This window comes from Nematostella vectensis, chromosome 15 (assembly GCF_932526225.1).
Source record: "Nematostella vectensis chromosome 15, jaNemVect1.1, whole genome shotgun sequence".
Taxonomy (NCBI): Eukaryota; Metazoa; Cnidaria; class Anthozoa; order Actiniaria; family Edwardsiidae; genus Nematostella; species Nematostella vectensis.
This window is the reverse complement of record NC_064048.1, coordinates 4907219-4934877: the sequence shown is the minus strand read 5'-3', so window position 1 is coordinate 4934877 and position 27659 is coordinate 4907219. Positions and strand designations below refer to the sequence as shown.

The following is a 27659-nucleotide window of genomic DNA, read 5'->3' as shown; positions in this document are numbered from 1 at the left end:
GGGCTTTTCAAGACTTGTGTGATAAAGATTTGACCAAGCGATAAAGTTTTTTTGACACATTTTTGCCTCGAGTCTCAAATTGCAAGGAATCAGCATTTTTCAGCATGTTTTCTGAAGATCAGGGAGCGGGAAAACTTTAGCTCTTCTAAATATGGGCATCCATGCTCATATAAGGCAATGCATACGAAGGACACTATCCGTGGGGGATATGTTTGATATGTGTCTGTTTTTATGAGTCTACCCCCCCCTCCCCCACCCCATCCACCGGGGATCATTAATCATGGCTTATTCAAATTGGCTTTACTTTCATTTCAATTCGCTTGAGTGAGTAATTCCAACCTTTCCAAGTCATCCAAATCACACCCTGTGCACGCTGGTTGTTTTCGCCTTTAAGGTAGAGGCCGTTAGAGTTGGTCGCATGACAACTGTTGTGCCACCACGCGCCCTTGTATAAATACGCACAGTTGCCGTTTGGAATTGCATCGTGGTCACGGTCTTTGGTGGTGAATTCTCGTCCTACGTTGCCAAAGCTGTTTTCTGCATCACCTGAAGAAGTTTTTTTTTTCATATATACCTCATTAAACTTCATAAAACATTCATGGCGTATCAATTTTCAAGCTCAGACTAGATGAAATGATTGTATTACATTTAGCCCAATTGTTTCTGTTGTTATACTTTTTCTTGCCATTATCTTCGATTATGTTTAAATGAGGTTTTCTATGTTTTATAATTTCAATAAATATACATCCTAAAAACTAAAAAAACGTACACATAAATCACGAAAAAGAACAATTATAAAAATATAATATGAGACCAAAGAAGGCAGAAGGCTACCTAGTAACTGCAATCTTTCATTCACACGGGTGATGGGGTGATAAATGCCTACCACAAACCATTATATAACCACCAAAAAGCTATCTTACCGCCCGTGGTTCATTTTCCAGCTTGCCTGCCTTCTGTCTGTTTGTTTTTACCAGTGTCTATAGGGAGTATCGAGCCCCAAGAGCAACCAGCTTGTAGTTAGCCACCTCACCAACTTTAAAGCCATCGTACTCAGCGTAGCAGGTGTTGCCTTCGAAGTCCTCCATGTCAAAGCGCAGACGGTACCGCTTCTGTGATGTCATAACGTGGATATTTTCCAACCCCAGCCAGAACTCTCCGTTCTTGTCACCAAACCCCCACTTGTACTCGTCCCAGCCTCGGTAGAAATCTACCGAGCGTTCCATGCGCCTCTGAATGACAGTCCAGCCTCCTCCGCTAGTTCCCAGGTCGCAGAAGACGTCGAGTTGCCGAGAGGGAGTGAGGGCGATGGTGTAGATGCCGTCCGAGCATACGCCGTGGAATGATTGGAGCTCTGCACAAGACGCTAACCTCTGAAGCTACACGGGTTAGAAAATAGAAAGTATGATTAACCAACCCTACAACGACAGTGCTGAATAACGTATGAGCATGCGCGTGCTCTGGAGAAAACAAACACTATCGTAGTGTTGAATCGTTCGAAAGGCTGACTTCAGTTGTTGTTTTTAACAAGTGTACGGCAATAAAACTAAAAGATGACAGTTTTTTTTATAATGATGGAGTCATAAGGATTATTTTAGCCTTAGCTTTAGGCTAGTTTTCTTTTTAGCATTCGCCAAAATGTAAAAATTCGCCGGTAAAAAGCCGCCATTTTGAAAAAGGCTGGTTAAAGCCACCATTTTAAAACAAAAAGGTTGGTTTAACCACGAGGTACTTATTTACTTACTTAAAAACGTTGATTTATTTCGTTTATTTTATTTATTCATTTATTTATTCATTCATTTATTCATTCATTCATTCATTCATTTATTCATTCATTTATTCCTTATTCATCTATTCACTTGTTCACTTGTTCACTTTTATTTCATTTTTATCTAACTTTCTTTCAAAATACGGATCTATGAATTGGCTACGGGCCTGTATTATCAGAGTTTCGAGAGCTCATTTATAGTTTGCGTATATTTGTGTTTATTGAGGTTATGAATATTCTATTATTATTTTCAATTTTTTGACAAAGAAAACTCATTCTCGTAGTAGATCTATTTAGTATTTAATAATATACATTCACAGATTTTTCGATTCTGATTGGCTGAGAGCAGAGTGTAATTCTCATGTAAAACCAGGATAGCAAGTTGTAAAGTGCAATTACATAAAAAGTAAAAATCCACGAAAACTAGTATTTCCTTACACGATAAATACTATACAATACTCAAAACCTTTTCCGATAAAAAAAAAACATCAAAACTTTAAAAAGATAAAGTGAAAAATAAGATAAGAATTATTGTGAAAGTTTTCAATTTTAACAAATCGTTGAGCGCGCTGTTGACGAATCACTCCAGTTTTGACAAGAACGCACGCTGTTTTACTGTGTTTCAACCAAAAACTTGGCTTATTTGTACATGTTTATTAATAAGTAATGATACAGTTGAAATCACATTTGAACCAAGTTTTTTGCTCTCTTTGGGCGCAAGAAAGATCGAAAAGTCGAATGCAAAAGGGCCGAAATGCGATTGCTGGCGATAACCAAAGCTATTTGCTTTCTTTTTCTTGTTTCTTTTGCCTGTTCTCAGTGCAACAATGGTAGATGTGCAAACTATTTCATGACCGAACACGGTAAACGATCCCTCGCCAAATTGTTGAAGTCCGTACGAGTTTTGGACGACTTCGCGTGTACTCGGGAATGTTCCCGTACGGAGGGGCTCTGCGCATCCGTCAATTTCTACAAAGATAAGGGTTCCGATGGCAAGCACCTTTGTGAGTTACTCACGGACGACGTAGAAAAAGGCAAAGAGGGGAACTACTTGGTGGAAGATTCTCACGTCGACATTATCAGTCTCGATGGCCATCTTGTAAGTCCCACTACCTTATATCTTTATATATTTTTTAACTTAACTCTCAATAACTCGAAAAGTAACTTTTAATAACTCGGGAGTTTTTCAATATCTAAAACAGACCATTTTGCGAGACTATGGTCATATAAATTATTTCACTGTCCAATTATAAATAAAAACAAGTTCCAAAAGCCAAGAAATCACTCAAGTTGAAGTTATCTAAGGAAGTTTGAATTATCTTAGGTAAAATCATTAGAAAATCAAATGTTAAATAACATCAAATGTTATTTAACTTTTGATTTTCTAATGATTTTCTAACATCAAATGTTATTTTACATTTGATTTTCTAATGATTTTTCCTAAGAGAATTCAAACTTCCTTAGATAATAGATGTTATTTAACATTTGATTTTCTAATGATTTTACCTAAGATAATTCAAACTTCCTTAGATAACTTCAACTTGATTAATTTCAGGGGGAGCAAAAATTACTTTGAGCTAGCGGGAGATCAAAGTTTTCAAAAATTTGATTTTCTGGCGTTGCCGTTATTAGGACTTTTTTAACAAATATAAAACAAATCCATTTTGTATTGAGTTAGCAAGAGAAGTTACACGAAATTACTGAGGTGTCGAGTTTTCGGGAGTAAAAGTTGCTTTGTTTATAGTTTATTTGGCCTTGTGTATTAAGATTAAGAATATCCCTTGTCAAAATAAAATACATCATTTATTATTTAAACAGTTTTTACACTATTCTAACATGCATCTAACAACATCTTTTCGTGAAATGCTCCTGACAGCTCCACATTCTACGCTTATAACGCTACACCACTATTTGTTTTATTGAATCACTGCGCAAATAAGTACAACGAAGATATAGTTAGAATATCAGGGAAATAATTTTTTATTTTTATTTTTATTTTTTTTTACTTTAACTTCATACCATACGAAGACATCAGATATAAAATAGGTTAATCCCCTACTCCGGAACCTCAAGATCTGGCGCGCAAGCTAGGCAAGGGATTTTTATGGAACCACTATATAATGGACACCGTTGATTGTCTTATTTGTTACATACAGTAGAACCTCTATATAATGGACACCCTTGCTTGTCTTATTTACAGTTACATACAGTGGAACCTCTATATAATGGACACCCTTGCTTGTCTTATTTACAGTTAAATACAGTGGAACCTCCCTATAACGAACACCCTTGCTTGTCTTATTTATAGCTAGACACAGTGGAACCTCTATATAACGGACACCCTTGATTGTCTTATTTACAATTACATACAGTGGAACCTCTATATAATGGACACCCTTGATTGTGTTATTTACAGTTACATACAGTGGAACCTCTATATAATGAACACCGTTGCTTGTCTTATTTACAGTTACATACAGTGGAACCACTATATAATGAACACCCTTGCTTGTCTTATTTACAGTTACATACAGTGGAACCTCTATATAATGGACACCCTTGATTGTCTTATTTATAGTTAGATACAGTGGAACCTCTATATAACGGACACCCTTACTTGTCTTATTTACAGTTTGGAACCACTATATAATGGACACACTTGCTTGTCTTATTTACAGTTACATACAGTGGAACCACTATATAATGGACACCGTTGATTGTCTTATTTACAGTTACATACAGTAGAACCTCTATATAATGGACACCCTTGCTTGTCTTATTTACAGTTACATACAGTGGAACCTCTATATAATGGACACCCTTGCTTGTCTTATTTACAGTTAGATACAGTGGAACCTCCATATAATGGACACCCTTGATTGTCTTATTTACAGTTATTAACAGTGGAACCTCTATATAATGGACACCCTTGATTGTCTTATTTAAAGTTACATACAGTGGAACCACTATATAACGGACACCGTTGCTTGTCTTATTTACAGTTATTAACAGTGGAACCTCTATATAATGGACACCCTTGCTTGTCTTATTTACAGTTACATACAGTGGAACCTCTATATAATGGACACCCTTGATTGTGTTATTTACAGTTACATACAGTGGAACCTCTATATAATGGACACCCTTGCTTGTCTTATTTACAGTTACATACAGTGGAACCTCTATATAATGGACACCCTTGCCTGTCTTATTTACAGTTACATACAATGGAACCTCTCTATAACGGACACCCTTGCTTGTCTTATTTACAGTTACATACAGTGGAACCTCTATATAATGGACACCCTTGATTGTCTTATTTACAGTTACATACAGTGGAACCACTATATAATGGACACCCTTGCTTGTCTTATTTACAGTTAGATACAGTGGAACCTCTATATAACGGACACCCTTACTTGTCTTATTTACAGTTACATACAGTGGAACCTCTATATAATGGACACCCTTGCTTGTCTTATTTACAGTTAGATACAGTGGAACCACTATATAATGAACACCCTTGCTTGTCTTATTTACAGTTATTTACAGTGGGACCTCTTTATAACGGACACCCTTGCTTGTCTTATTTACAGTTAGATACAGTGGAACTTCCCTATAACGGACACCCTTGATTGTCTTACTTACAGTTAGATACAGTGGAACTTCCCTATAACGGACACCCTTGCTTCAGTTAGATACAGTGGGACCTCTATATAACGGACACCATTGATTGTCTTATTTACAGTTATTTACAGTAGGACCTCTTTATAACGGACACCCTTGCTTGTCTTATTTACAGTTAGATACAGTGGAACTTCCCTATAACGGACACCCTTGCTTCAGTTAGATACAGTGGGACCTCTATATAACGGACACCCTTGATTGTCTTATTTACAGTTATTTACAGTAGGACCTCTTTATAACGGACACCCTTGCTTGTCTTATTTACAGTTAGATACAGTGGAACTTCCCTATAACGGACACCCTTGCTTCAGTTAGATACAGTGGGACCTCTATATATCGGACACCCTTGATTGTCTTATTTACAGTTACATACAGTGGGACCTCTATATAACGGACTTCCTTGATTGTCTTATTTATAGTTAGATACAGTGGAACCTCCCTATAACGGACTTCCTTGATTGTCTTATTTATAGTTAGATACAGTGGAACCTCCCTATAACGGACACCCTTGCTTGTGTTATTTACATTTAGATAAAAACGTACTATATGACTGAAGTGAAGCCAAATCCTTATATTTTTTAAATTCGTGTCAAAATCGGTGATCTCGTATGCTTGACGTCATCGTACTAATAGAGATAGTATAAAAAAAATTACTGGCAAGAACTTTAAGTATTGGTTGCACGAAGAGATTCCGCTTAATTGAGGTCCGTCACAGGGCGTGTCTAGAAAAAAAAAACGGAGGGTTGGGTCCAGAGTAGTAATTTACTGACCACGGATCCATTAAATCCAAATAGGCAACGTTAGCTCTGGTAATAGGTCACTAGATCCGTAGGGGTTGCAGTGGGTAAATCCGATACTTGCCGAGGCGCCGAGACCCGCGTTTCAGAATCCAAGCCAGAGACTTTTGTCAAATTTCGGAACCCGAGCCCGAGCTTTTCCGGTCTCTTAAACCCCGAGCATAAGCTTTCAGGTCTGATAACCTGCTCGAGGTATGTCATAAACATTACTTGAAAAAAGAATTTAAAAAATTCTTGCTACAGTAACTAGAATTTCTGTTTTGAGCGTATAGGCTTAGGACTCGAGACTCGAAAAAGAAGAGGAAACCCGTAGTATGGTAACAACATAAAACTGATCGCTAACAGATCGTTAAAATAATCCGAGACTGCGAGATCGCGTTTAATTTTCCAATTCTTATTATATAAGCTCAAGATTCCGCATACAAGGAGTTCCTCTGACCAAAAGCTTAATTACAAATTTTAAAGAAATTTAGAAGATATGAAATTTGGATATTTGCGAGCAAAATTGCCTTTATTTCTGATCAGAGCCCGATTTCTCCCTAAAAACGAGGATAATTCATACTTTGAACATTTAAAAATTGCACTTCAAGCCTCATTTCTTGAAGACGAATCCATAAAAAAAATACTTTTTGATATGTTGGTTAACATAACATAACCTTATTTTGGCAAAACTTGCCATTTTTTTGCTCTGTCGTTCTTACCCTGATTAAACTCATTTTATGTCTCTACTTCAAAAGCTTCCATCATGCGCTGAGATCCAGTCAGCAAACGGTGCTTACATCAGTGGCATCTACAAAATCGCCCTCACTCCCTCTCGGCGACTCGACGTCTACTGCGACCTGAGCACTAGCGGAGGGGGCTGGACTGTTATCCAGAAGCGCATGGACGGCTCGGTGGATTTCTACCGTTCATGGGACGAGTACAAGATGGGGTTTGGTGACAAGAATGGAGAGTTCTGGCTGGGGCTGGATAATATCCACGCGATGACGTCACAGAGGGGGTACCGTGTGCGCTTTGACTTGGAGGACTTCGAGGGCAACACAAGATACGCCGAGTACGATGACTTTAGGGTTGGTGATGAGACGACAAAGTACAAACTTGTTTCAGTTGGTACATACTCAGGTAAGAGCGATGATTTTGTTACAGTACTAATACGTTTTAATGGTAAATGAAGCTTTATTACATAGCATTCGCACCCTTGTATTCCAATGGCATAGAGGGAAGGAGGGAGGAGGGGCCTTACTCAAAACAACTGATTGATATGGTTTTATTTCCAGGCACCGCGGGCGACAGCTTTTCGAGTCACAGGGGCTTTCCTTTTACAACGCGGGATCGCGACAACGACAATGATAATACTTATGGCAATTGTGCTGAGCGCTATGAAGGTGCTTGGTGGTACGATAACTGTTATAATAGTAATCTAAACGGCAAATGGACCATTTCTGAACACGGGATCACCTGGGAAGCTTGGCGCCAGTATAAGGCACTAAGAAAGGCAGAAATCAAAATTAGACCTTACTAAGAGACAAACCTACCTCATCTACCAGAATGCAGCGCGCGCCTAACAAAGTGCGCGCGGTAGTTGAGGTAGGTTTCCATGTCGAGTGCGCGCCGCATGCTTATAGATGGAATGGCCTATTGGCGATCATGCGATCATTTTGTATCAATGCTTTAATTTGTGCAGCCTAGCGCTTTTAAAAGCAAAGTGCTTTTTTGTATTTGTACGCATGACCGCCTTTTCAACACCGTTGCTTACCATCCAGTTGCATGCTCACGTTCAAACGACAAAAAAATCACCAAATATCGTTTCCAGTTTTAGCGTGAAAGTCGGTAATAGTTAATATCATAGTAGGTACACGCTATTATCAACAATCATAGAATATAATATTTTCTATCATGGTTGTTTGAAAGGGGCATTTGCGAATTTAATTAAGCTCAAACATGACGAACGACACACACGTCGCACAAGCTTACTGCGGTGACGGATCCATGGACAATTGGTCAACTCTTTTTAATATCAAAATGGGATAGCTTCGACCTTCTAGGAGCACTTAAAAGAACTTAAAAACGTTTTTGCAATTTTTATAATTCGACTATCTTTTTTTTGAATTATTCTAAATCCGTCATGGCATGTTTAAGTATCAAAACCCTACATTTTACTCTAGTTTCATTGTTTTTCACTCACATCAGCGGCGGCGGAGTGGTCCCATCCTTAACCCAGGGGGGGAGGGGGGAGGACGGTGGTGTTTAGTTAGGGGGTGGGGTGGGGTTACCTGGGTTTTAAATAGGGGAAAAAGGTTAACAATTAGTTTAAAAAATGGTAATATCGTCTTTTATCAAGCAATATATTTGTACGTAACGCTTGATGCATATTTAGGTGCGTTTAACAGCGTTAAACCGAAACTTCTTTAAAAACCTCCCTAACGTACTTAGCGTTTCACGTTGTTTATGGGAGACACAAGGTAAACTAATCAGATGCACTCAAATTACTCTAGATATAAAATTATATTTTTGTGGCTTCTTTTGCATACAAATGAACAAAACACGCACAACAAACATATTCATTATTAAACTTCATTGCAATATTTTAATTTAAGTCATTAATCCACTAAATCCGACGAAATCAACCAATTACCGTACACTGTCAGTCAAGTCGAAAATACATAATTTCGCTAAAAAAATGCTAGAAATTAGCTGCGAAATGTCACAAATTAATCGTCAAAATTAATGTGGGAGAAGCCGATGCTTACCCCCTTAGCTCGATTTCGGTGTTTTTTGTTCTCTTGATTTATAAGATGGCCTCACCCTAAGAGGACCGCGTTGGTCACGATAAACCTCCCGCGTCAGGTAAGTATGAGTTTATTTGGCAACTCCGATGCTTTTTAGGGCCCGATTGGTAAAAATTTGCTAAACAACGCGGCCCCATGATTTTTAAAAAAAAATCATTAGCTCATTTTGGACTTAAGTTGATAATTGACCAATGTTGCGTTTTATCGTACTAGTCTAGTAAAGCATTGAGAAAAATATAATCTTAAATAAGTCAGTTGGCCTTGCTTGTAGTTTCTAAAAAACTTAAAGAACATCGATCTACCACTCGTTTATCATTGTTTACAAAATAAACATAGGTTTAATTGAAAAATTCAAAATAAGATCCACTATCGAAGTTTAAATACCTTATTAACGATAATTAATAGAAATTATCTCAGGCACTTGCTTGAATTAGCCGATGGAAATGGATTCTTTTAGTGAGTCGGTATTTTAGCGTAGTTTAGCTCAATAGAAGGGATGTTAGTACGCGGTGATGCATGATGGGGTTCTGGGTTTATATATTTAACTGGATTTTTAGAGGAAAAGGAAAGGATCTGTGGACATCTGTCGGGGGGTTCACATCGTAGGCAAGCTTGCTAGAATCACTGTAAAATCTTTTCAAAGAGAAGAAATAAAGCATGATATCAAATGTAATAGAGTAAATGTTTCTTTATTTATTAATGAACTGTTACAGATGGGCTGTTACATTTTGTTAGACTTTTTATTTGCACGCAATCGGAGGTTGCGCAGAAACTTATTAAGTTCGGCTTTGAATCACGCGGTGGAATATTACTTTATGCTACATGTTCGACCGGAGGCACGTTTTTCTTAAAGTCCTCCTTGGTCCCTTGGTTTCCAGGAATTTTATACCTGGCCACTGTGTAGAAATTCTTGGTTACCGGGGAAACCGCTGTAGCCACGCCCACCTGTGTGGTACCACGCCATACAACCTGGGTGAAGTGCAATACCACTGACCACCTATCCTTGCCGGCTCCTTTGTTGAAGTCGTAATCCGCGATCTCGTCATACCAGTCCTGTGCATTTGATCACAACTCTGTATGTTAATTTGCGCTTAAGAAATATTCAACATTTATTATTGCCATTGTCATTTTTAATATCAATGTCATCGTCATGGTCAACGTCATCGTTATCGACATTTTCATCGTCATCGCCATTGTCATTGTGTAGTTCCAGAGAATATCTATACCCCCCCTCGTATAAAGGGGATTGAAAATTTCGGGTTGGGGGGGGGGGGGCGCAAACGGCCTGGAATTTAGAGGGAAGGGGTGGAATGCTTTTTTTCCATTAACAGTCAATGTATTATTTTTTTCCAAGGGGGTTGGTAATTCCAGGAGGGTGGGGGTCATACCCCCTACCCCCTCAATAAGGGGGGGGGGGGGGGGTGAGGGAAGTATGAATATTTTCGGGAGCTACACATTGCTATTGTTATTATAATTTCATCGTCATCGTCATTGAAATTGTCATTGTTGTTGTTATCCTGTGGGGGAAAAGGGAGGGGGCGAAAATGATGAATCTCAGATATACCTAAGGGAAGGGGACAAACGCAGGCTAGAACTGTCATTCTCTAATTCTTGTTCCCTTTTTCCTAGACTTGCTTAAGCGGCGTGGGGCGACCAAGGGGGTTGCCGAGCGTGAACCGTACCCCTCACGAAAGAACAATGAATCGTCTCTTCCTCCGCCCCCCCCCCCCACCCCCTCCCCCCCTTCTCCCAACCTGAGCTGTGTCAGTAACTGAGGGAGTCTTCAAAATCAATAATCCGCAGATTTAACGGCTGTAAATCCGTTTCACACTACTTACCTTAACCATCTCCCCACAGTGCACGCACCACGTGTCTTCCGGTCCCTTGCATTTCCGGTTTGCCGGCGCGAAGTAGGCCAGGTTCTCGCCCTCCCCAAGTTTTTTAAGGCTTGAGTCATGCTCGAACTTGTTTTCGCGTGCTAGGGTATCTGCCCAGCTCTGTGCGTCACGTGCCAGGTCACGTGACCAGGTCATCGGCGGTACGCCATGGCGGGCGCGGTACATGTTGTGCGCGTCTAGGCATTCCTTCTCGAAACCTGTCATCTCTCCTGTGAGTAGTTAGTAGTTATGAGTAGAATTCTGATCAGCGGATGTTATGACTGTTATGACATGTACGAATTAAATTGTAAATTCAGAAAATACAGTTACCTCACTCCTAAAGCAAACACCCTGAATAGAAAATGGAAAAAGAATTGCACAAACGCCATTCTTTTCTTTTTCTTTAGAGGCACTTATTATATCGCGTCACATAGGGTCGGCTCTTTAGAGTTTCCAGAGCGATGTATAGTAGGGAATGCATGCGAACAAATGTAAAAAGCTTAATGAGCGATGTCCTTAGCGCGTCCATATCCCGCGTTAATTGCCTCATTGTAGTGCACAATGTCCGCTGATCATCCTTTGTTCCAATCGCGTTTCCAGCGCCCACGTATCTTTGTGCCAGCAGCAATCTTTGGTAGATAGCAACAAAGATCACAGACTATGGACACAAGATTGCCTTTTGTACACGAACCGAAGATTGATTTCGTACACTACACTTCCGGCTAAGTTTCTTTTGCTTTGATACGAAAAGGTATGGCTCGAAAGGGAAGAGACTCTGTTTTCATAGAGGCATTAAATATACAATAAACTTTATCTATAGAAGGGTTACATTATAACCAAGTATGTTACTCATAGCCCTGTGTTTTTAGTTTACCTGTAGTTTGGGGTTTTAGCTCTTGCTCCACAGTTTCTGGCTTTGGGAACTTGATTTCCTGTTCCGGTTCTGCAGTCACCGGTTCCGGTTGCACAATTTCCGGTTTCGGTTCCTCAATCTCAGGTAATGGCGGAGCTGGCATTTTGTTGCCTGAAATAAAAGCGCTTTTCGTTTTATAAAGTGCATTTTTGCCTCCATGGGAAGCAACATCGGACATAACAGTTTCCGCGTCTAAATGGCAAGCGGCAGGCACTCTTTTGTATCAAAAAAAATTTATGTTATGTTTTTATGTTATTTTCATCTGAAAACCTGTTTCAATAGACCGGGCATTCCAATTACATATTACCTAAGATGCAATGCGGGCTACGCACATAAAGAAATCTAACAGTAATTTAAAGTGAAAGTTTGATATTTGAAATAAGCGTATACTGGTGCGCTCTTTCTCTCAAATTCCTGAAGTTATTTTACTTTCAAGGTAATTGCCTAAAATCAAGCTTGGGACGCTAAAAACCCTTAAAAGTGTGTTTACATGTGTATGTAGAAGAGAGGGGGGTGTAGGAGGAGGGAGTATCGGGATTGGTAGGGGAGGGGGGGGGGATTTTGCTGTGACTCACCACACATTCCGCATGTCTTACGACATTTCATGACGGCAGGGTCGTTCTTCCATTTTGTGCAGTAGTCTCCGAGGTTTACAACATTCTTAGCGATCCAGTCACAGTCACTTCTCTCGTCTCGGCAAGTTGACGACGCATCTAAAATTTGAGCTAATATTATAGACTATAATTACTATAATGGGAGATATTCATCGTATAATAAGTTCTGGCTCTGATTTCCTCTCCTGTTTTTTTTTTTTTTTTTTATCGTGGAATGTTCCTTGGCGAGGCAAGTGTACTTGTTTTTTTGGGTGTGACTTGTGCGCTTATGTGCAAGGGTGAAGCAGTAGTGGCGCAATAGCTCAGTGGTACAGGCTTCGTCTCTCGTCTACTAAGAAAAGGGACCGAGCAAGAGCAGGGAGGTATCTCCCAGGCCCTCTTTACTGTTTCCGTAATTTTTTTAATATTCTTACATGCACTCATGTTTTTTTTTTTTTTTTTTTAAGTGGCAGTCACACCAGTTCTTCGGGCAGACAGAAACCTCAACAAAAAGAATGTATTAGGACCCGCGCTATTCAACAGGCCATCCCCTCTAAAAAAAAAAAAAACTCCTCGAAAAAACTTCAATTAGACTGTTTTAATAATTTTGAAATATTTTTTTGCTTTTCCGTAAAATTCATTGGAGATTGTCACTTAATTGACCGAAAGTAAACTGGTGTAATTGTCGCTTTAAACTTACCATCCTGTTTGCATATAGATACTTGAATACTGAAACCGCACAGCAAAAAAGCTGCAAGTAGTGTTGATGTTAGACGGCTCTCCATTTCTGTGAGGTGTTCGCTTTTCAAGTTAGGGCACCAACTGATCGAGGATAGCGGAGCGTGGCTCGTTTTATAGATACGAATCGCCTTTCATAGGTTGTTTATTTTGACTATTTATCTGCCTTCTTTTTTATCTCCTACTTTTAGCAAGCAGGCAGGCCGTTAACTAACAATTTAAAAAGTGCACTAGGTTTTTTTATCACAGACAGCCATAAATCTTAATGAACCAACTGTTTTATCAAACAAGGGCGTAGTCACGCAGTGAGAGTTATCTTTCGAGCTTGTTTCAGTTGCCTAACTTTTTTTTGTTTTAAAGTAAGTCCATTTTAAAATAAACTAAGTATGCTTTAAAATGATATCTTGATATCATTCCAGTTCTTGTTAGCAGCGCGCAAAGAAGACACCTTTCGCATTTTGATTGTAGTCACTGGGATATAAAATAATTAAACCCTTCTTTGGCTCACTGTGATACACACAAATTTCACAGCTGTTCATTTTTCGTACCATTTCTTATCCTTGGACATTATCCGCCGATATCCAAGCCGCTAGAAGGGGTTTATTTACTAAATATACTCTACACCATTTCTTTTTTCACTTATTTTTATTCCCTTAAGAAGGGAATAAAAGGGAAGGGAAGTGATTTGAAAATGTTTAGAGTTTGTGACCCTGAAGCTTGGACATTGAGACTAAAACCGATAAAAGATTAGGCATTTTTTTTTTATCACAAGGATACCTGATTACCGCATGCCCTGATAATCCTAAACAAACAAAAAGTGGTCTTTCCACAGATATCGAGCACTAGTACTTTGGATTTCGATTTTGAAATATCAGGGCAAATGCACTGAAACAAATAAGGGGCTTAAGGTAATCTGGCGACTACAGAATCTAAAGATATGAGACAAGAAAGCAGCATTTTTAGACCATATTTTTTATATAATCCCTGAAGTCGATAAATTACAATTTTCATATAGAATGATATTTTTTTCATTTTTTTTCTTTAAAAAATGTTGGGTTAGTACCCCTAAGATAAGAAATTAAAAAATGCATCGATTGAAATGAGGCGGTGGACTTTCTCAACTTTGATTCAATCAGATAATAAGCAATAACCGTTATTACGGGGAAAATATAAAACCCTGTGTCTACTTGTACGGCTTCCGGTAAAGGAGGAAAAAAAACTAGCTGCACGGCTGTCTCCCATTTTCTCGATTTTTAGCCTAAACAACAAGTTTCTGGCTTTGAAACATTTCCACGATTATTAAGAACAGCCAAGCGACGATTTTTAGCCTGAAAAGAAATGCAACAAGCGACCCGCAAATGCTTGGCAAAGTATGAACGAATCGTGGAGTTCTACACTTCTCGTTTTCGCCATAACAGCTGTGCAAGGAGAAAAAAAAGTAAATGCACTTCCCTTTTTTCTTTTTGCCATTAAGCCAAAATGAAAAGTTTCGACTTTAAAAACCTCCCACCGTTATTTAGAACCGTCAAACGATGGCTTCGAGCTGAAAAAATTCGCAAAAGGCGACATGCGAGTGCTCAGCACATAAGGAACGATGCATGAAATGCCGAACTCCACGCTTCGTTCATACTTTGCCGAGTATTTGTGATTGTGGGCCGCTTGTTATGCATAGCTTTTCAGGCTAAAAATCGTCGCTTGGCTGTTCTAAATAATCGTGGAAGTGTTTTAAAGCCAGAAACTTGTTATTTATCCTAAAAATCGAGAAAACTGGAGACAGCCGTGCAGCTACTTTTTTCCCCTCCTTTACCGGAAGCCGTGCAAGTAGACACAGCGAATATAAAAAGATGTTGACATCTCTGGAAATTAAAAAGAAGTAAATCTCTCGGAGTTCTAGTCATACACACCTTTGTTAATGTCTTTTTTCATCAAAGGAAGTTAGACAACTCGGAAAAAAAGCAATAAGCCATGTTGAATCAAAGTCACCAAATAAAACTTAATCGAAAATATCACAATTATAGCTTGGTCCCAATCAGCCGGTGTAAAATTAACTGCAGTGGATATTTGATATTAAGAGATCAAATTACATATTACTCGGGGATTATAGAAGCAGTAGCCTCTTCCCTTTGCTTCTCGGCGGGCCTATCACGCTCTACATGGCTATGACGTCACTGGCCCTTAGTCAGCGTGAAGCGTCCGCAATATTGAAAAGTGTGTCTGCGCGCAAAGCATCATGGAGCTGACAGCAAGGGAGTAGCCTGGGGACGAGGCTACAGATGCAGCATGCTTAAGGTTTTTTTTTTGTTGTTAAAATTTTCAAACATTTCGAGAATTAAATGCAAGGGGTAAAAGAGAGAAGTGCAAAAAAAAAAAATAAAAAAATAAATAAAAATAAAAATATTGGTGGGTCTTCGGGATAGAGGTAATCCCCCTGCGTAGTCGTCGGAAAACGAGAATAATACTGGAATCGTTTCAGGAAGAATAGAAAGTGGTGCTTATAAACATCACAGCAAACACTTAACTGGATGCCAAGGTACTTCATATATACAAGGAACGCCAGTGCCATATTAGTAACAAAATAAAGAGGGCCGCAGAAATAAGAGGAATCTTTATTTACACATGCACTCATTCTTTTTACAGAACGTCACGTGTCATGTAAATGCGTAGCCTGGTCTCTAAAGTTTCATGCATGTATAACCTTTTATGCGAAGTAATTCGTTTTGTCTTGTGATCAAATCGACTGAGCGAGGCGGTAAGCAATTTTGGGCGATGCTGGCGCTACTTGCACGAGACTTCAGAGTAAAAAAGCACAGGCATTTATTCTTTGCTCGCACGTTTTATGCAAGAAATAATACCTTTTTAGATGGACTTTTCGAGATTTCTACAAATGTTTGTTCCAATATTGTGTAAAAACAATAACTAAGGCGTGGCTACAAGTCTCTAAGGCACAGTACACACGCGCAAGTGTTTCCGTGATGTTTTCCAGTTTAGCAACCGAGGAGGCACTATTGAGGACACATAAATGTTGCACACACTAGAAAGTGTCCCGACCAGCCGTGGGTGTAGTCAGGGGGGGGGGGGGGGGGGTCAGTCTAGACGATGAGTTCCGGGACCTGGTCCTCTACCGAGTAAACCTGAGTCTTGACCTTCTCGCACCAGTCAGACAGGCGATCTTTCATGTTGGCGATCTGGGAATGATAACAAGCCTGGTTAACATTGGCAATGAGACGGCAGCAGAAAGCGCTGGTATATAGTATCACCTTAATATACATAACAACAGGGCGAGCAGAACTCAAATAAAAATGGATACCGTAACTGCTCGATTAAACGCCTCGCCTTAAACAAAAAATTTGAATAAACACCTCCCCTGCCTAAGAGCAACAATTTGAATAACCAGTTCCCCAAATAAGCACCTTGCCTTAGATAAAAAAAAAACACGAATAAACACCTCCCTTGCCTAAGAGCAACAATTTGAATAACCAGTTCCCCAAATAAGCACCTTGCCTTAGATAAAAAAACACGAATAAACACCTCCCCTACCTAAGAGCAACAATTTGAATAACCAGTTCCCCGAGCCTAAGAGAAAAAAATAATAAAGCACAGACATCTATTCAAGAAAGAATACCTTTTTTTAGATAGTACCTAATTTCGCGATTTCTTTACATGTTTTTTTCCAATAATGAAATAAAACAGGTTACCCAAATAAGCGCCTCGCCTAAGAGAAAATTATGAATAAGCACCTCCCAAGAATAAGCGCCTCGTCAAAAAGGAAAAATTTGAATAAGCGCCTGATCTAGCACCTCTGTACCGTGCTTAACTACTGTATATCTCATTGTCTGGTTGCTAATAACTGGTTCAGGTCCAATACACACGCTCTACCCATGTCATGTCAAACTGACTTCCTACGGTGTGTGCAGTCTCTGTTTGTACTGTGTTTAACTACTCTATATCTCGCTGTCTCCCAGTCTCTGTTTGTCCTGTGTTTAACTACTGTATATCTTGTTGTCTCTCAGTCTCTGTTTGTCCTATATTTAACTACTGTATATCTTGTTGTCTCTCAGTCGCTGTTTGTCTTGTGTTTAACTACTGTACAGTATATCTCGCTGTCTCTCAGTCTCTGTTTGCCCTGTGTTTAACTACTGTATATCTCGCTGTCTCTCAGTCTCTGTTTGTCCTGTGTTTAAACACTCGCAGTCTCTCAGTCTCTGTTTGTCTCATGTTTAACTACTGTATATCTCGCTGTCTCTCAGTCTCTGTTTGTCCTGTGTTTAACTACTGTATATCTTGCTGTAGGTTGCTACATGTAATACCTGGTTGAGGTCCAGTACGCGGGGCTGGACCCATGTCATGTGCATAACCTTGTCCACCTCATCAATTGATCCTACACGCAGAAACAAAACAAGATCTGTCAAATACAATTTACACCCAAAAGAACAAAACTTTGGTGGTGGTACCTCTATTAATTGACCATCTTTGAGACAGAGTTTAGTGGCCAGTAAATAGAGGTCAACCACTAAACAGAGGCTCAAAGTATAAAACTGAAAATAAGAATTTTTTCATAGAAGGGGGGCTTCACCAAAATGTTTTAAGTAATTCTTAATAGTAAGCATTTTATGACAAATTTTAAGCTTTCAGCTTTGTTATCAACCATAACCTATTCTCTTTATAGCCACTAGGCCTTTTCTTTAGCAGAGAGATAATATAATTGATTAATATATGTGGAGAAGACAGTATTTTGAGTAGTAATATTATATTCAGGGTTGAATCTGATAACCCTGCAACCAATAAACAAAAAAAGAGGAGAAAAAAGTATTAAGAGTGATCAATAATTTTGGAAAAGGGGACTTGTGCTAAGATATCACGTGACCTTTTGGGTGACAAATCAAACACAGACTTGACTGCGCTCGTCTCGCCAAATAACGACGAAATTGCATAAAATGTTTAAATGAAATTAAAGCCCTTTTTTATAAAAAAAATTATGTTGTTATTTTGTCGCTAAAAGCACTTGCGTGTCTGTCACCCAAAAATCATTGTAATGTGACTGCAGTAATACAGTAGCTCACCTTTGACCAATCCCAGGGAAAGCGCTCTCATCACAAGAAGTTCCACCTACAGGGTCATGAGAAGATATGTGAATAAAATCTAACACAGAATAACAGCTAAATTTTTTTTTAAACCTTTAAAGCCGCATTGTCACCAATTTACTCCGGAGGTCCGACGGAAACCTCAACCGTTAAAAGACAAAACAATCTATTAAAATCCGAGATATTAAACAGGCCATCCGCTCTAAATTATCAATCACACCCTCAAAGAAACTTCCAATAAACACACTGCTTTCAATATTTTGAAATATTTTTCGCGTTATCCGTTAAAAATCATCGGATATTGTTACGTAATCGACCGAAAGTAAACTGGTGACAATGCGGCTTTAAATGGGCTACACTAATGACCAGATTTCTAGTTTGTATTAAAGCCCATCTTTTACAGACAAGCCTTGTCAAAATAACTAAGTATCTCTATGCGGACCACCAAAACATTATACAGTATGTACAAACATGTCAGGGGTAGCTACCGTTTTGTCATCTTAGTAAAGCACTTAGCTATAGAACTTTGTTTTAAAATGATTATTTTGATATTTCAGCACTCCAAAATGAGATAATGGAAATAAGGTGGAGGGGAACATAGTCATTTTGGTTCTTACAAAATGTTACAGTCTTACCTCGTTCTCAGGTATTTGTGCTTCTTTTGCAATTTCCTCAAATTTTAGGTTCCTGTTGTGGGATGGGCGCTTGAAGGTAAGCTGGTAGAAATAAAAAAATTAAACAATGTTTGGATTTTCATTATCAATAAGATATAGTTTTATCTTTGTAAATGGAAACCCACAATACCTCCATAAGGCAGAGAAGGGTGATCTTCTCTCGTAGACTTTTGTAGTTTTTGTTTAAGTCAGGCTGTTGATCGGAATAAAATTATGATGACTATTCGATAAAAAAATACAAGAAAATGCTTCAGCTCAATGTAGTTTGATTAAAGGTCGCGTGATTAAAGTATGGTATGATAATAGCAACAAGTACCTGTTTCTGCCAGTGCGGTCGCAGATGCTCAAACTTCACCAAGTCCCCACTATTGAAGGCATAGAGTAGCTCGACAAGCCAGCCATGCTGAGTACCATGTATAGACTTTAGCACGTCATGGGCGAGCTATAACAAAAGCAACAATCATTCTTTATTTGAATGCATATCTCAGACAATGAGAATAACCAAAGCCAGAGGTTTCTAAGCTGAAAATCAGCTGATATATATTAATATCTAGATACATCAACAGGTTTCCATTTCGATAACCTATAAATTAAAGTATTAAACAAGGACACTGCATTACTGAACTGTATAAAGCTAACAGACGGATCACATATGACACTGTGTGTCTAAATTTAAAGAAACCAAACAAAAGTCACACACATAGAACATGGTCCTAATTTTTTTACCCTGCCCAAACTCCCCCCAAAATACTCATCTCTCCCATAAACTCACATTGTATTATTCAAGTGAGTAACTGAAAAGCTATTAATGTATATTTATTTAAAAAAAAAAAAAGCAAATGAGGAGAAGCAAATTTGCATTCCCATATATATATACATAGAAGCATATCATCCTTTCTGAACTTACCAATTCCCCAAAATTGTAGACCTCACTGCCAAGAAGAGCAGCTAGCGACAGATGAAGTGTCCTCTCGACCTTCTCACTGTCTGGAAAGTTATGACCAAAAAAAATTCATAAGCTTAATATGTACTGTATATATGGCACATAATGTACCACCAGGTAAATGGGCAACAACTGACTCATTTGCCTTTGCTGGGAGTATAAGGAACTAAGATTTGACATAGCCATTTTAGGCTATTTTGTGAAATAAGATTGTTAGGTCCAATGAAACATTGCTGTCATTTTAATGTGAAGTTCCAAATGCAGTGCATGCAAATGACCAAAGTCAATCGTTTCATGTTTTCATTTGCATTTGAAACTCATGATAAACAGGATTTGTTCAAGGTTAGCTTAGTTCTTATAAATTGTTTTCCACCTACAGTAATCTTTCAGTATTGCTCTATAGACAAGCTATGTATTGTTAAGGCGGCACGAAAGGCAAACAAGGCAAAGACGAGCTCAAATGACCCTAAATTACAAATTACACTTATGAGGCTGCTTTTGCATGAAAATGATTGAAACTTTCACAACAAACAGATACATTATCCAATTTTGTGACAAAATTGTCAAATAAGTCTATCTACCTGTGGGGTCTTAATAGTGATGACTTTTTTTGTAGTAGGAACCCACGTAGAGATGTGTAAATTTTTTTATCCATAGCGCGCGCTATTCTAGAAAATGCGCGTTTTTGTCAGTTGTAATGTTTTTGCGTCTCGCTCCACTATTCTGATGTAAATAAGCTTGTAACGATTCACCTTCTTCAGTCTGCCCTGAAGAAGACGAAAATTTGTCGATTTCCAGGTTTTGGTGTATTGTATTCCAATATAAATTCAGTATATAATACCTAAGGATAACATAAAACTTTTCATCACAGTGCGCCAAAAAAAATTGAAATGCAAGAAATTAGTTGTGAAAAATTAAAATTCAAGTTTCGCTCGAGATTATTTCGCATTGAAACATATATCGATGGCGCACTCTGATAAAAAGTTTTAGATGGATTAAATAAATCCTGGTACAGATAGAGTGTATTTCGTGAGTCTATGTGTCTTTGTCTCGAGTTAAATCCAGGCAATTGAAAGTTTTCAAGTCTCAGAAGTGCCTGTTTATCGAGAAAACACAAATTCTTCGATGGAGTTGACTCACCTTGGTTTGTCGAAGGCTTTGGAATGTCTTGTGGAAACAATAGTGTTGGTTTTGCCAAGAGTATAAAATATTGGCGTGAAACTTTCCTTTGCAAAGCAACTTTTATTTATCTTGAAAACGAAGAGCTCTAAGATGCTCAAATTTTCAGGACTTCATATTAATCTTATATGCAATCGATTGTTAAAATTTAAAGGAAAGAAATTAAGAAATTCGCTAAATGTACTTATCTTTGAAATTCCAATTTCCCTTGGTACCCAAGAGAGTCCAACGGAAGACTTGTGCCCTATGGATTACCTATTCTTTGGACCACTGTGCACCCTTACAAGGGCGTTGGGAAAGAGGTTGTCTCTTAAATTGATTTAGAGATGACAAACAACGAAACTCCCCTCTGTCTTGGTCGAATTTTGCCTTGTTTTGCGAAGCACTCTCTGTGTTTACGTAGATACCCGGTGAAGTTACATTGCATAATCCGAGCTACTACCATGTGGCGCGCCACATTGCGTCGGGGACTGTTTGTGCGCCACAGGGTAGTAGCTCATATTACGCAACGTTGCTTGACTGGATATCTATGTAAACACGGAGAGCGTGTCTCAAAACAAGGCAAAATTTGACCAAATCAGAGGGTAATTTCGTTGTTTGTCATTTCTAAATCAATTTATCAAACAACCTCTGTTCCCAGCACCCTTGCCCTTATAAGTGAATTTCTGTGTGGACTTCTTACCTGGAAGCTCCTGAAGCTCCACACAACCCAAGTAGCGCAGTGCATCCCGATAATAATCATTGTATGAACCAGTGATCTGGTAAAATCATAAAAAAAAACAGTCAAAATAAACTAATCAAACAGAGATAAACTGATGTCAAGTAAGGCACATAACCAGGGGAATTTGAACAAACCAACATTAAATTCTTGCACTAACAGTAAGATAACCTTACACCCAAAGTGACACCACTAGCTTACTAGAATAATCTATAATTTACAAAAAGGCTCTCCCCTTTAAAGCCTGTAGGCCAATAGGGGTCCTTACAAAAATAAAGCCCAGTGAGTTTGGCATCACGTCATTGGTCTTCTTGAATGAAAGAAAATTGTTCAGGTCCCAAATATTGGGACCACTGGGATTGGTTAAAAAACAATGCTAATAAAAAAAGTGTGCTCTTATTGGCCCTTATCCGCATGTTCAAATGTCTTGCCCAGGCCGGTCAATGCATGTTTTTATTTCTCACCGGTATAATTGTTCAAAGCTAAGATCTACTTGTTTTATACATATATATGGATGCCATTTAAAAATGTACTTTCCCATTTAAATGTGTACTTTTGCGAGAGCATTGTTTTCACGTCCTCAAAACGCGGGTCAACCAATCAGAGACCGTCACTTTAAAAGCCTTAATTTCGTTTCGCGCCATCACAAGTCTTTGGTTCATTGAGATCAAGTATGATTAGTCCGACCTGGGAACACTAAAAATATCCACTTGGTGAATTGTTCACAGAAAGACATGACATATTTGGTATAGCGAAAAGAGATTCTGGGAGAGCTGTGCAAAGAAGAAAAAGGTCATTACTAGGGTAAGCCAATTCGAGTGTCCTTGGTGTTGGTTTTAGAAATAGCTTGCTTAATGACTTGTTAAAGTTCGAGTACTATACGTAGTTTTGAAGATGTAAGGCTACTCCTTTTATTTTCTAAAGTCATCTTCTCCATTTGATCTCTTCTGACCCCTAGTCTGCGTTAATTATCGTTATCACCGGCAATCTACATCTGTTGACAGAAGGCTATTTGTATTGACCTTTTTGCGGAATAAGAATGATTCGGTGTGATTGGTCAGGTTGCGTGGAAGAACGCAGAATCACGAAGGCTCAAATTTCGAGATCATTTATCATTGGCTGACTGGCGTTTTCCAGACGTGTTGAATTAAGGCTATTGAAGAGACGGTCTCTGATTGGTTGACCAGCGTTTTGAGGACGTAAAAACAACGCTCTCGCAAAAGTACACATTTAAATGGGAAAGTACATTTTTAAATGGGAAAGTGTTCTTAATACTGAAGATATCATTAGCAGTAGTTATTAAATTCTTAGATAGACAAGGCGCCAAATATTCAAGAAATTTGTCTCTGAGAGCGAAGAATTATTGGGATTGTTTGTGGTACTTTCCGCCACGATTGTGAGTGAGCTTATCAAATAATGAAATTTGTTTTCAAGCATAGGTTTGTCTATTTAGACAAAAAACATGTTAAGCAAATTGGTGATGTGAATAACCTGTAAGTACATTGGTGATGTGTGGATCTGCAGTCATAAAAGATTATGTAAACTGTAAATCTCTTGCGATGTGAACTATATCCTGGTGTTTTCTTGAAAGCATCCAATTAATTTTACAACTAGACCCTGCACACAGGGTTGACTGGGATACCTGAGGGATTGAATGTGCATCTGCAATTTGTTTGGGCCCCTGTGTTGTGACAAGTGACATGTATGACAAAGACTTTTCTGCCATAAAAACACCCCCTTTGAATATAATAAAAGTATATGTATAATATTTAGTTTCATTCCAAATATTGCAACACTAATTAGGCAAAAAAGGTAAGAAGCATCATCTCTTCCCAAGTTGGGGGATGGGGGGGGGGGGCTCCATGAAAGTAGATGAGGTGATTTTCTATTTTTCACGGGTTAAAATTATACCAAATACTATTCCTTAGGTATTTAGGGGGAATACACTAGCATAGAGAGAGAGAGAGAGAGAGAGAGAGAGAGAGAGAGAGAGAGAGAGAGAGAGAGAGAGAGAGAGAGAGAGAGAGAGAGAGGAGAGAGAGAGAGAGAGAGAGAGAGAGAGAGAGAGAGAGAGAGAGAGAGAGAGAGAGAGAGAGAGAGAGAGAGAGAGAGAGAGAGAGAGAGAGAGAGAGAGAGAGAGAGAGAGAGAGAGAGAGAGAGAGAGAGTAAATCCACAGCAGAGTTAGCACTGAGATAAAATTCAGGAAAACTAAAAATGTGTTTTGCACTATCTTATAAACTGCCTTGACCATCCACATTGTGCTATCAGATATTGTATTAACAATATAATTGTTTCCTTTGTTCATGACATTTATTATTATATTATTATATAATTGCAATGTAAACAACAATATCTATTTATGCTATCATATTGTTTAAACAAACATATTTTGAAGTCAAATGAGCAGGCTATAGAATATCCAGACATGAAATAACATTTTTTTCAAGGATCAAGTTCAACAACACAATCCTCTAGTTGTTTATTGAAATTGTTCCATAAAGATATAATGACATTCATTAAGGAATATATATTTTAGGAAGAAAACAAAACTTATCTAAAGAAAGCATGTGTTCTAAGGACTAACCAGAAGCCTCTAAAAGCTCTAGCTTATTCATAATACCATAGCGATTTAGTACAGAAGTTAAGTTAGTTTTCACTCAGATAACTTTTAAGATTAAGTAATTTAGTTAAATACCTTTAGTTCATTCTTTTGTATTAAGATCACATCAAGATTCTCGAACTGACTAAAGTAGTCAGCACATGTTTCTTATGTCCTTCTTTATGTGCTACGGGTCTACATGTGTTGAATATGTATTAAACACAACGAAATGTGGCGTAATCAATCCAAGTGAGCACAACTTTCCACAATAACTTGATAGAAAGTAAAGCTATGGTAAATTTGCAGCAATAAAATCGCCAATAAGGCCTTGATTCTGCACAAATACATAAATCATACATTCTAAATTCCAAGATGTGGACTACCCCAGCTTGCCCTCTAGTGAATTGCAATGACATCATAGGCTTGTATACTTCGTGTAAGGAAAAAAAAAACCCAGTTGCATTTTATGACTGGGCTACCACAGGTACCCCAGTAATTACCTCACCAGAGTTTGTCTTTACTAAAATTATAACCTTGTATATAACACAACTGGTATCACAATTTCGCCTCACATAAATATTGTTTATAATTTGATTCGTGCATTTAATTGTGCGATTCAGACGTATTTTGAAAAAGGGGTGGCAGGTGTCAAGTCTAGTATTTGTGTCAAGCGTAGTTTTATTTTTCCTCTCCGACTTTTAAAAAATAAAATTGCCTGATACTCGGGCTAACTTGGATAAGGCAAAAGAATTGGAAAGCAGTCCTTTATATATACAACTAAAAAAATTAATAGTTTTCTTACCTGGTGAAAGTTGGCACAAAGCTTGTAGAACCTGCTATGAACTGTAGTGACGCCATCGATTGTGTCCAACATCTCTCTTGCCTCTGCTATAATAGTCTAATAAACAAGTATAAACAAGTCATGTCACATTTGTGATAACAGTGCAGAGACATGACACGAAGAAAGACGACAAGACATGAAGAAAAAATGTTTCAGATGAGCTCATTTCGACAAAAACTATGTCAGAGAATTACTTAGAAGTACTTTTAGTGAGCAGCAGCTTTCAAAATATTAAATGCAACCAATTTTTAATCTGATGTGCTGTTTAGAAAAGTGTCTTTGAAGTCCAGCTTTCATCCTGGCATTTGTATAAATGGTGTAATGTATGTAAATGGCTCTGCCAGGTTTGCTTGTGCACTTGTGTTAGTCTGCCATGTCAGCTGTAGCAGTAATGGAATAGATGAAAAAAGTTACAGTACTCCCAAAGGGTATCATAAAGGTAATAATGAATTGGATTTCTTGTTTAATGTTAATAATCTAAGAAGATGTAGAAAGCTAGGTCTTTACACCCAAGTGGGCCTGGCTTGGTTCCAATCTAGGACTTCTGGCATAAAATGCCTTATTCGACTAAGCAATCACAACTCAACTTCTATAATATAATATTTGTTTTTTACCTTTGTCTCATCTAGTTTGTTCTGCTTGAGTCTAATGATTCCTATCGCTGTCAGGCACAAGATCTCAGCTTCTTGATCACTTTTAACTTTCTCTCTCTGCTTGTCCAGGAACTCAACTGCATTCTCTGGATCTAAAATGAGTCAGAAAAACAAAATCATGAAATAGCGGAAGCCAAAAAACTCAAACTCAGATAATTATATTTCTCCACTACCTTATGCTGATTAAAGGGGGAAATTTAAAAGCATTTAATATACACAACTCTAACTCCCTCCCCCCTTCCCCTTCCCCGAAAACTCAATTTACATTCCCAAGTGATCAATTTTTACACAGATAATTTGTTTCTTTTTCTTTTTTTCAAGTAGCACATTTGCGCTTAGTGATGTTGACTTAGCATTTCACAACGGAATGTTTAATTGCCTTGCGTTTTGTGCAGATTTGAAAGGAAATAAATGGTAATCCTAGTATGACATCCCTACTCCTATAACTAAGCCAAATATACTGGTTCCGCCTGTTCCGCTAGCTCCTCTTTTTAGTAATGCCGCAAAACATCAGTCCTGCGGAAAGTTAATATGATTATCTAAGAAAATAATTGCCTGTACCTACCATCAAATTCCTTTATGACAAATAGAATGATCTCCATGGACTTCAGTGGATTAATTCTAATAAAGAAAGAAAAGGCAAAGATTAATCATAAATAATTATTCCCAGTAAACCAAAGGTACATAGCACATTTGTGTCGTTGATAAGTGATATTGATTGTCCGGGTACATACAACTCGTAGTAGGATAAAGTTCAGTCGAGTAATAATAGCCAGATACTACGTTCAGCGGAATGTACTTTACCTGTGTTCAAAATCTGAGAGGAAAGAATCATACATCTGCGACAAAACAAATTCAATATTTACACAATGTTTAAACGCTATATTGTGGCAAACATATAGTTACATGAATTGACAAAACACTGAAAACAAATTTTAAATTTTCAAAGTAAAACCTCAAACTTTGTTTTACTGACCTCCAAAAGACCACCATTTTTCTCAAAATGTTCATGTTTCACAAACGTTAAAAGCTTGACTGTAAGTTGATGCCAAAGCCTGTAAGAATAACCGAGCACAGGAAAAGTTTAGATGTTTTAAATACAATCGAGACGAACAAAAATCGAGAATGACACAGCACATGTGAGAGTTCAAAAAACTAAAAAATACTTAAAGATTTTTACCTTTTTTCGTATAATTCTTCAAGAGCCGACCAATCCGAAGATAGAGGTCCTCCCTCGCTTTGCTTTTTAGAAAGAAATCCTTTAACGTCTTTCATTTTAAAAGTTTTTTCGGTGAAGACTAGATTTTGTGAATAACAGAAATCTGTTATAAAGCCGCGCGCGCCTGCGAGGAAGTCAGCGGTAGACTCGCCCCAATCTCAAACTTACACAGGAAACTTGAAGAGCATTTTTCACCGAATTTTTTTACCGGGAGATCAGCATTGATTGTTATAATGTTTGTCATTGTTCGTTGTATATGAAAATAAAATAAAAAAATAAGTAAGAACCTTGCAGTCTAATTTATCAAAATTTTATCCAAAAAATTGCAAACACTATAACAATCATTGCTGAACACAACATAGGCGATTATAGTACAGTATCAAAAGACCATAAAGGGAAAAGTCATTATTTATTGGGGGGAGAGGGCAGTTAAGTTGACTTTTTTCCGCTAAAAAATAGCGACCCTCCCCCAATCGTAAGCACAAAAACGGTGCCCCCCACCCCCCCCCCCCCCAAAAAAAAAAAAAAAAAAAAAAAAAGACGACCAAAAATTAAGGCCCTCTCCCAGAGAACCAAAAAAAGCTAAAAT

The 27659-nt window shown here is 38.1% G+C and overlaps 4 protein-coding genes across 5 annotated transcripts; 1 reads left to right on the top strand and 3 right to left on the bottom strand.

Moving 5' to 3' along the window:
• Nucleotides 1–289: 289 nt before the first annotated feature.
• LOC5522355 (ryncolin-1) lies at nucleotides 290–2131 on the bottom strand. The gene is made up of 3 exons (XM_048723077.1): nucleotides 2081–2131; nucleotides 1034–1379; nucleotides 290–546 (listed from the first exon to the last, which is right to left on the bottom strand). Exons 1-3 carry the CDS (start codon nucleotides 2129–2131, stop codon nucleotides 290–292), a joined length of 654 nt encoding a protein of 217 aa, XP_048579034.1.
• A 328-nt stretch (nucleotides 2132–2459) lies between these two features.
• LOC5522356 (ficolin-2) lies at nucleotides 2460–8458 on the top strand. The gene is made up of 3 exons (XM_001641918.3): nucleotides 2460–2867; nucleotides 6990–7374; nucleotides 7530–8458. The coding sequence occupies exons 1-3, from the start codon at nucleotides 2523–2525 to the stop codon at nucleotides 7772–7774; spliced, it is 975 nt and encodes a 324-aa protein (XP_001641968.2). The 5' UTR covers nucleotides 2460–2522; the 3' UTR covers nucleotides 7775–8458.
• A 1256-nt stretch (nucleotides 8459–9714) lies between these two features.
• Nucleotides 9715–13274, bottom strand: LOC5522224 (ectin). 2 transcript variants are annotated; one of them, XM_032367674.2, is made up of 5 exons: nucleotides 13125–13274; nucleotides 12407–12544; nucleotides 11793–11942; nucleotides 10880–11148; nucleotides 9715–10094 (listed from the first exon to the last, which is right to left on the bottom strand). In XM_032367674.2, exons 1-5 carry the CDS (start codon nucleotides 13207–13209, stop codon nucleotides 9855–9857), a joined length of 882 nt encoding a protein of 293 aa, XP_032223565.1. In that variant the 5' UTR covers nucleotides 13210–13274; the 3' UTR covers nucleotides 9715–9854. The 2 variants fall into 2 exon arrangements, with proteins under 2 accessions (XP_032223565.1, XP_032223564.1); XM_032367673.2 differs by having other exon boundaries at nucleotides 12407–12556; nucleotides 13125–13261.
• Nucleotides 13275–15756: 2482 nt separating this feature from the next.
• On the bottom strand, nucleotides 15757–27204 carry LOC5522357 (26S proteasome non-ATPase regulatory subunit 13). The gene is made up of 14 exons (XM_001642062.3): nucleotides 27032–27204; nucleotides 26828–26906; nucleotides 26656–26690; nucleotides 26417–26472; nucleotides 25813–25943; nucleotides 25160–25255; nucleotides 21722–21797; nucleotides 19825–19904; nucleotides 19234–19359; nucleotides 19048–19110; nucleotides 18879–18959; nucleotides 18223–18268; nucleotides 17470–17540; nucleotides 15757–16347 (listed from the first exon to the last, which is right to left on the bottom strand). Exons 1-14 carry the CDS (start codon nucleotides 27124–27126, stop codon nucleotides 16252–16254), a joined length of 1131 nt encoding a protein of 376 aa, XP_001642112.2. The 5' UTR covers nucleotides 27127–27204; the 3' UTR covers nucleotides 15757–16251.
• Between the last annotated feature and the right edge of the window lie 455 nt (nucleotides 27205–27659).

Coding starts and splice junctions, on each gene's coding strand:
- LOC5522355 (XM_048723077.1), bottom strand. CDS start 2,131: ATGAGAATTACACTCTGCTCTCAGCCAATCAGAATCGAAAAATCTGTG. Junction 1,380..2,080: donor GAATCGAAAAATCTGTGAAT/GTATATTATTAA, acceptor TAACCCGTGTAG/CTTCAGAGGTTAGCGTCTTG. Junction 547..1,033: donor GTACGATGGCTTTAAAGTTG/GTGAGGTGGCTA, acceptor AAACTTCTTCAG/GTGATGCAGAAAACAGCTTT.
- LOC5522356 (XM_001641918.3), top strand. CDS start 2,523: ATGCGATTGCTGGCGATAACCAAAGCTATTTGCTTTCTTTTTCTTGTT. Junction 2,868..6,989: donor TCAGTCTCGATGGCCATCTT/GTAAGTCCCACT, acceptor CTACTTCAAAAG/CTTCCATCATGCGCTGAGAT. Junction 7,375..7,529: donor TTCAGTTGGTACATACTCAG/GTAAGAGCGATG, acceptor TTTTATTTCCAG/GCACCGCGGGCGACAGCTTT.
- LOC5522224 (XM_032367673.2), bottom strand. CDS start 13,209: ATGGAGAGCCGTCTAACATCAACACTACTTGCAGCTTTTTTGCTGTGC. Junction 11,149..11,792: donor GCTAAAACCCCAAACTACAG/GTAAACTAAAAA, acceptor AACTACTCACAG/GAGAGATGACAGGTTTCGAG. Junction 10,095..10,879: donor ACTGTGGGGAGATGGTTAAG/GTAAGTAGTGTG, acceptor TCAAATGCACAG/GACTGGTATGACGAGATCGC.
- LOC5522357 (XM_001642062.3), bottom strand. CDS start 27,126: ATGAAAGACGTTAAAGGATTTCTTTCTAAAAAGCAAAGCGAGGGAGGA. Junction 21,798..25,159: donor TTTGTGCCAACTTTCACCAG/GTAAGAAAACTA, acceptor TGATTTTACCAG/ATCACTGGTTCATACAATGA. Junction 19,111..19,233: donor GACCGCACTGGCAGAAACAG/GTACTTGTTGCT, acceptor TCCGATCAACAG/CCTGACTTAAACAAAAACTA.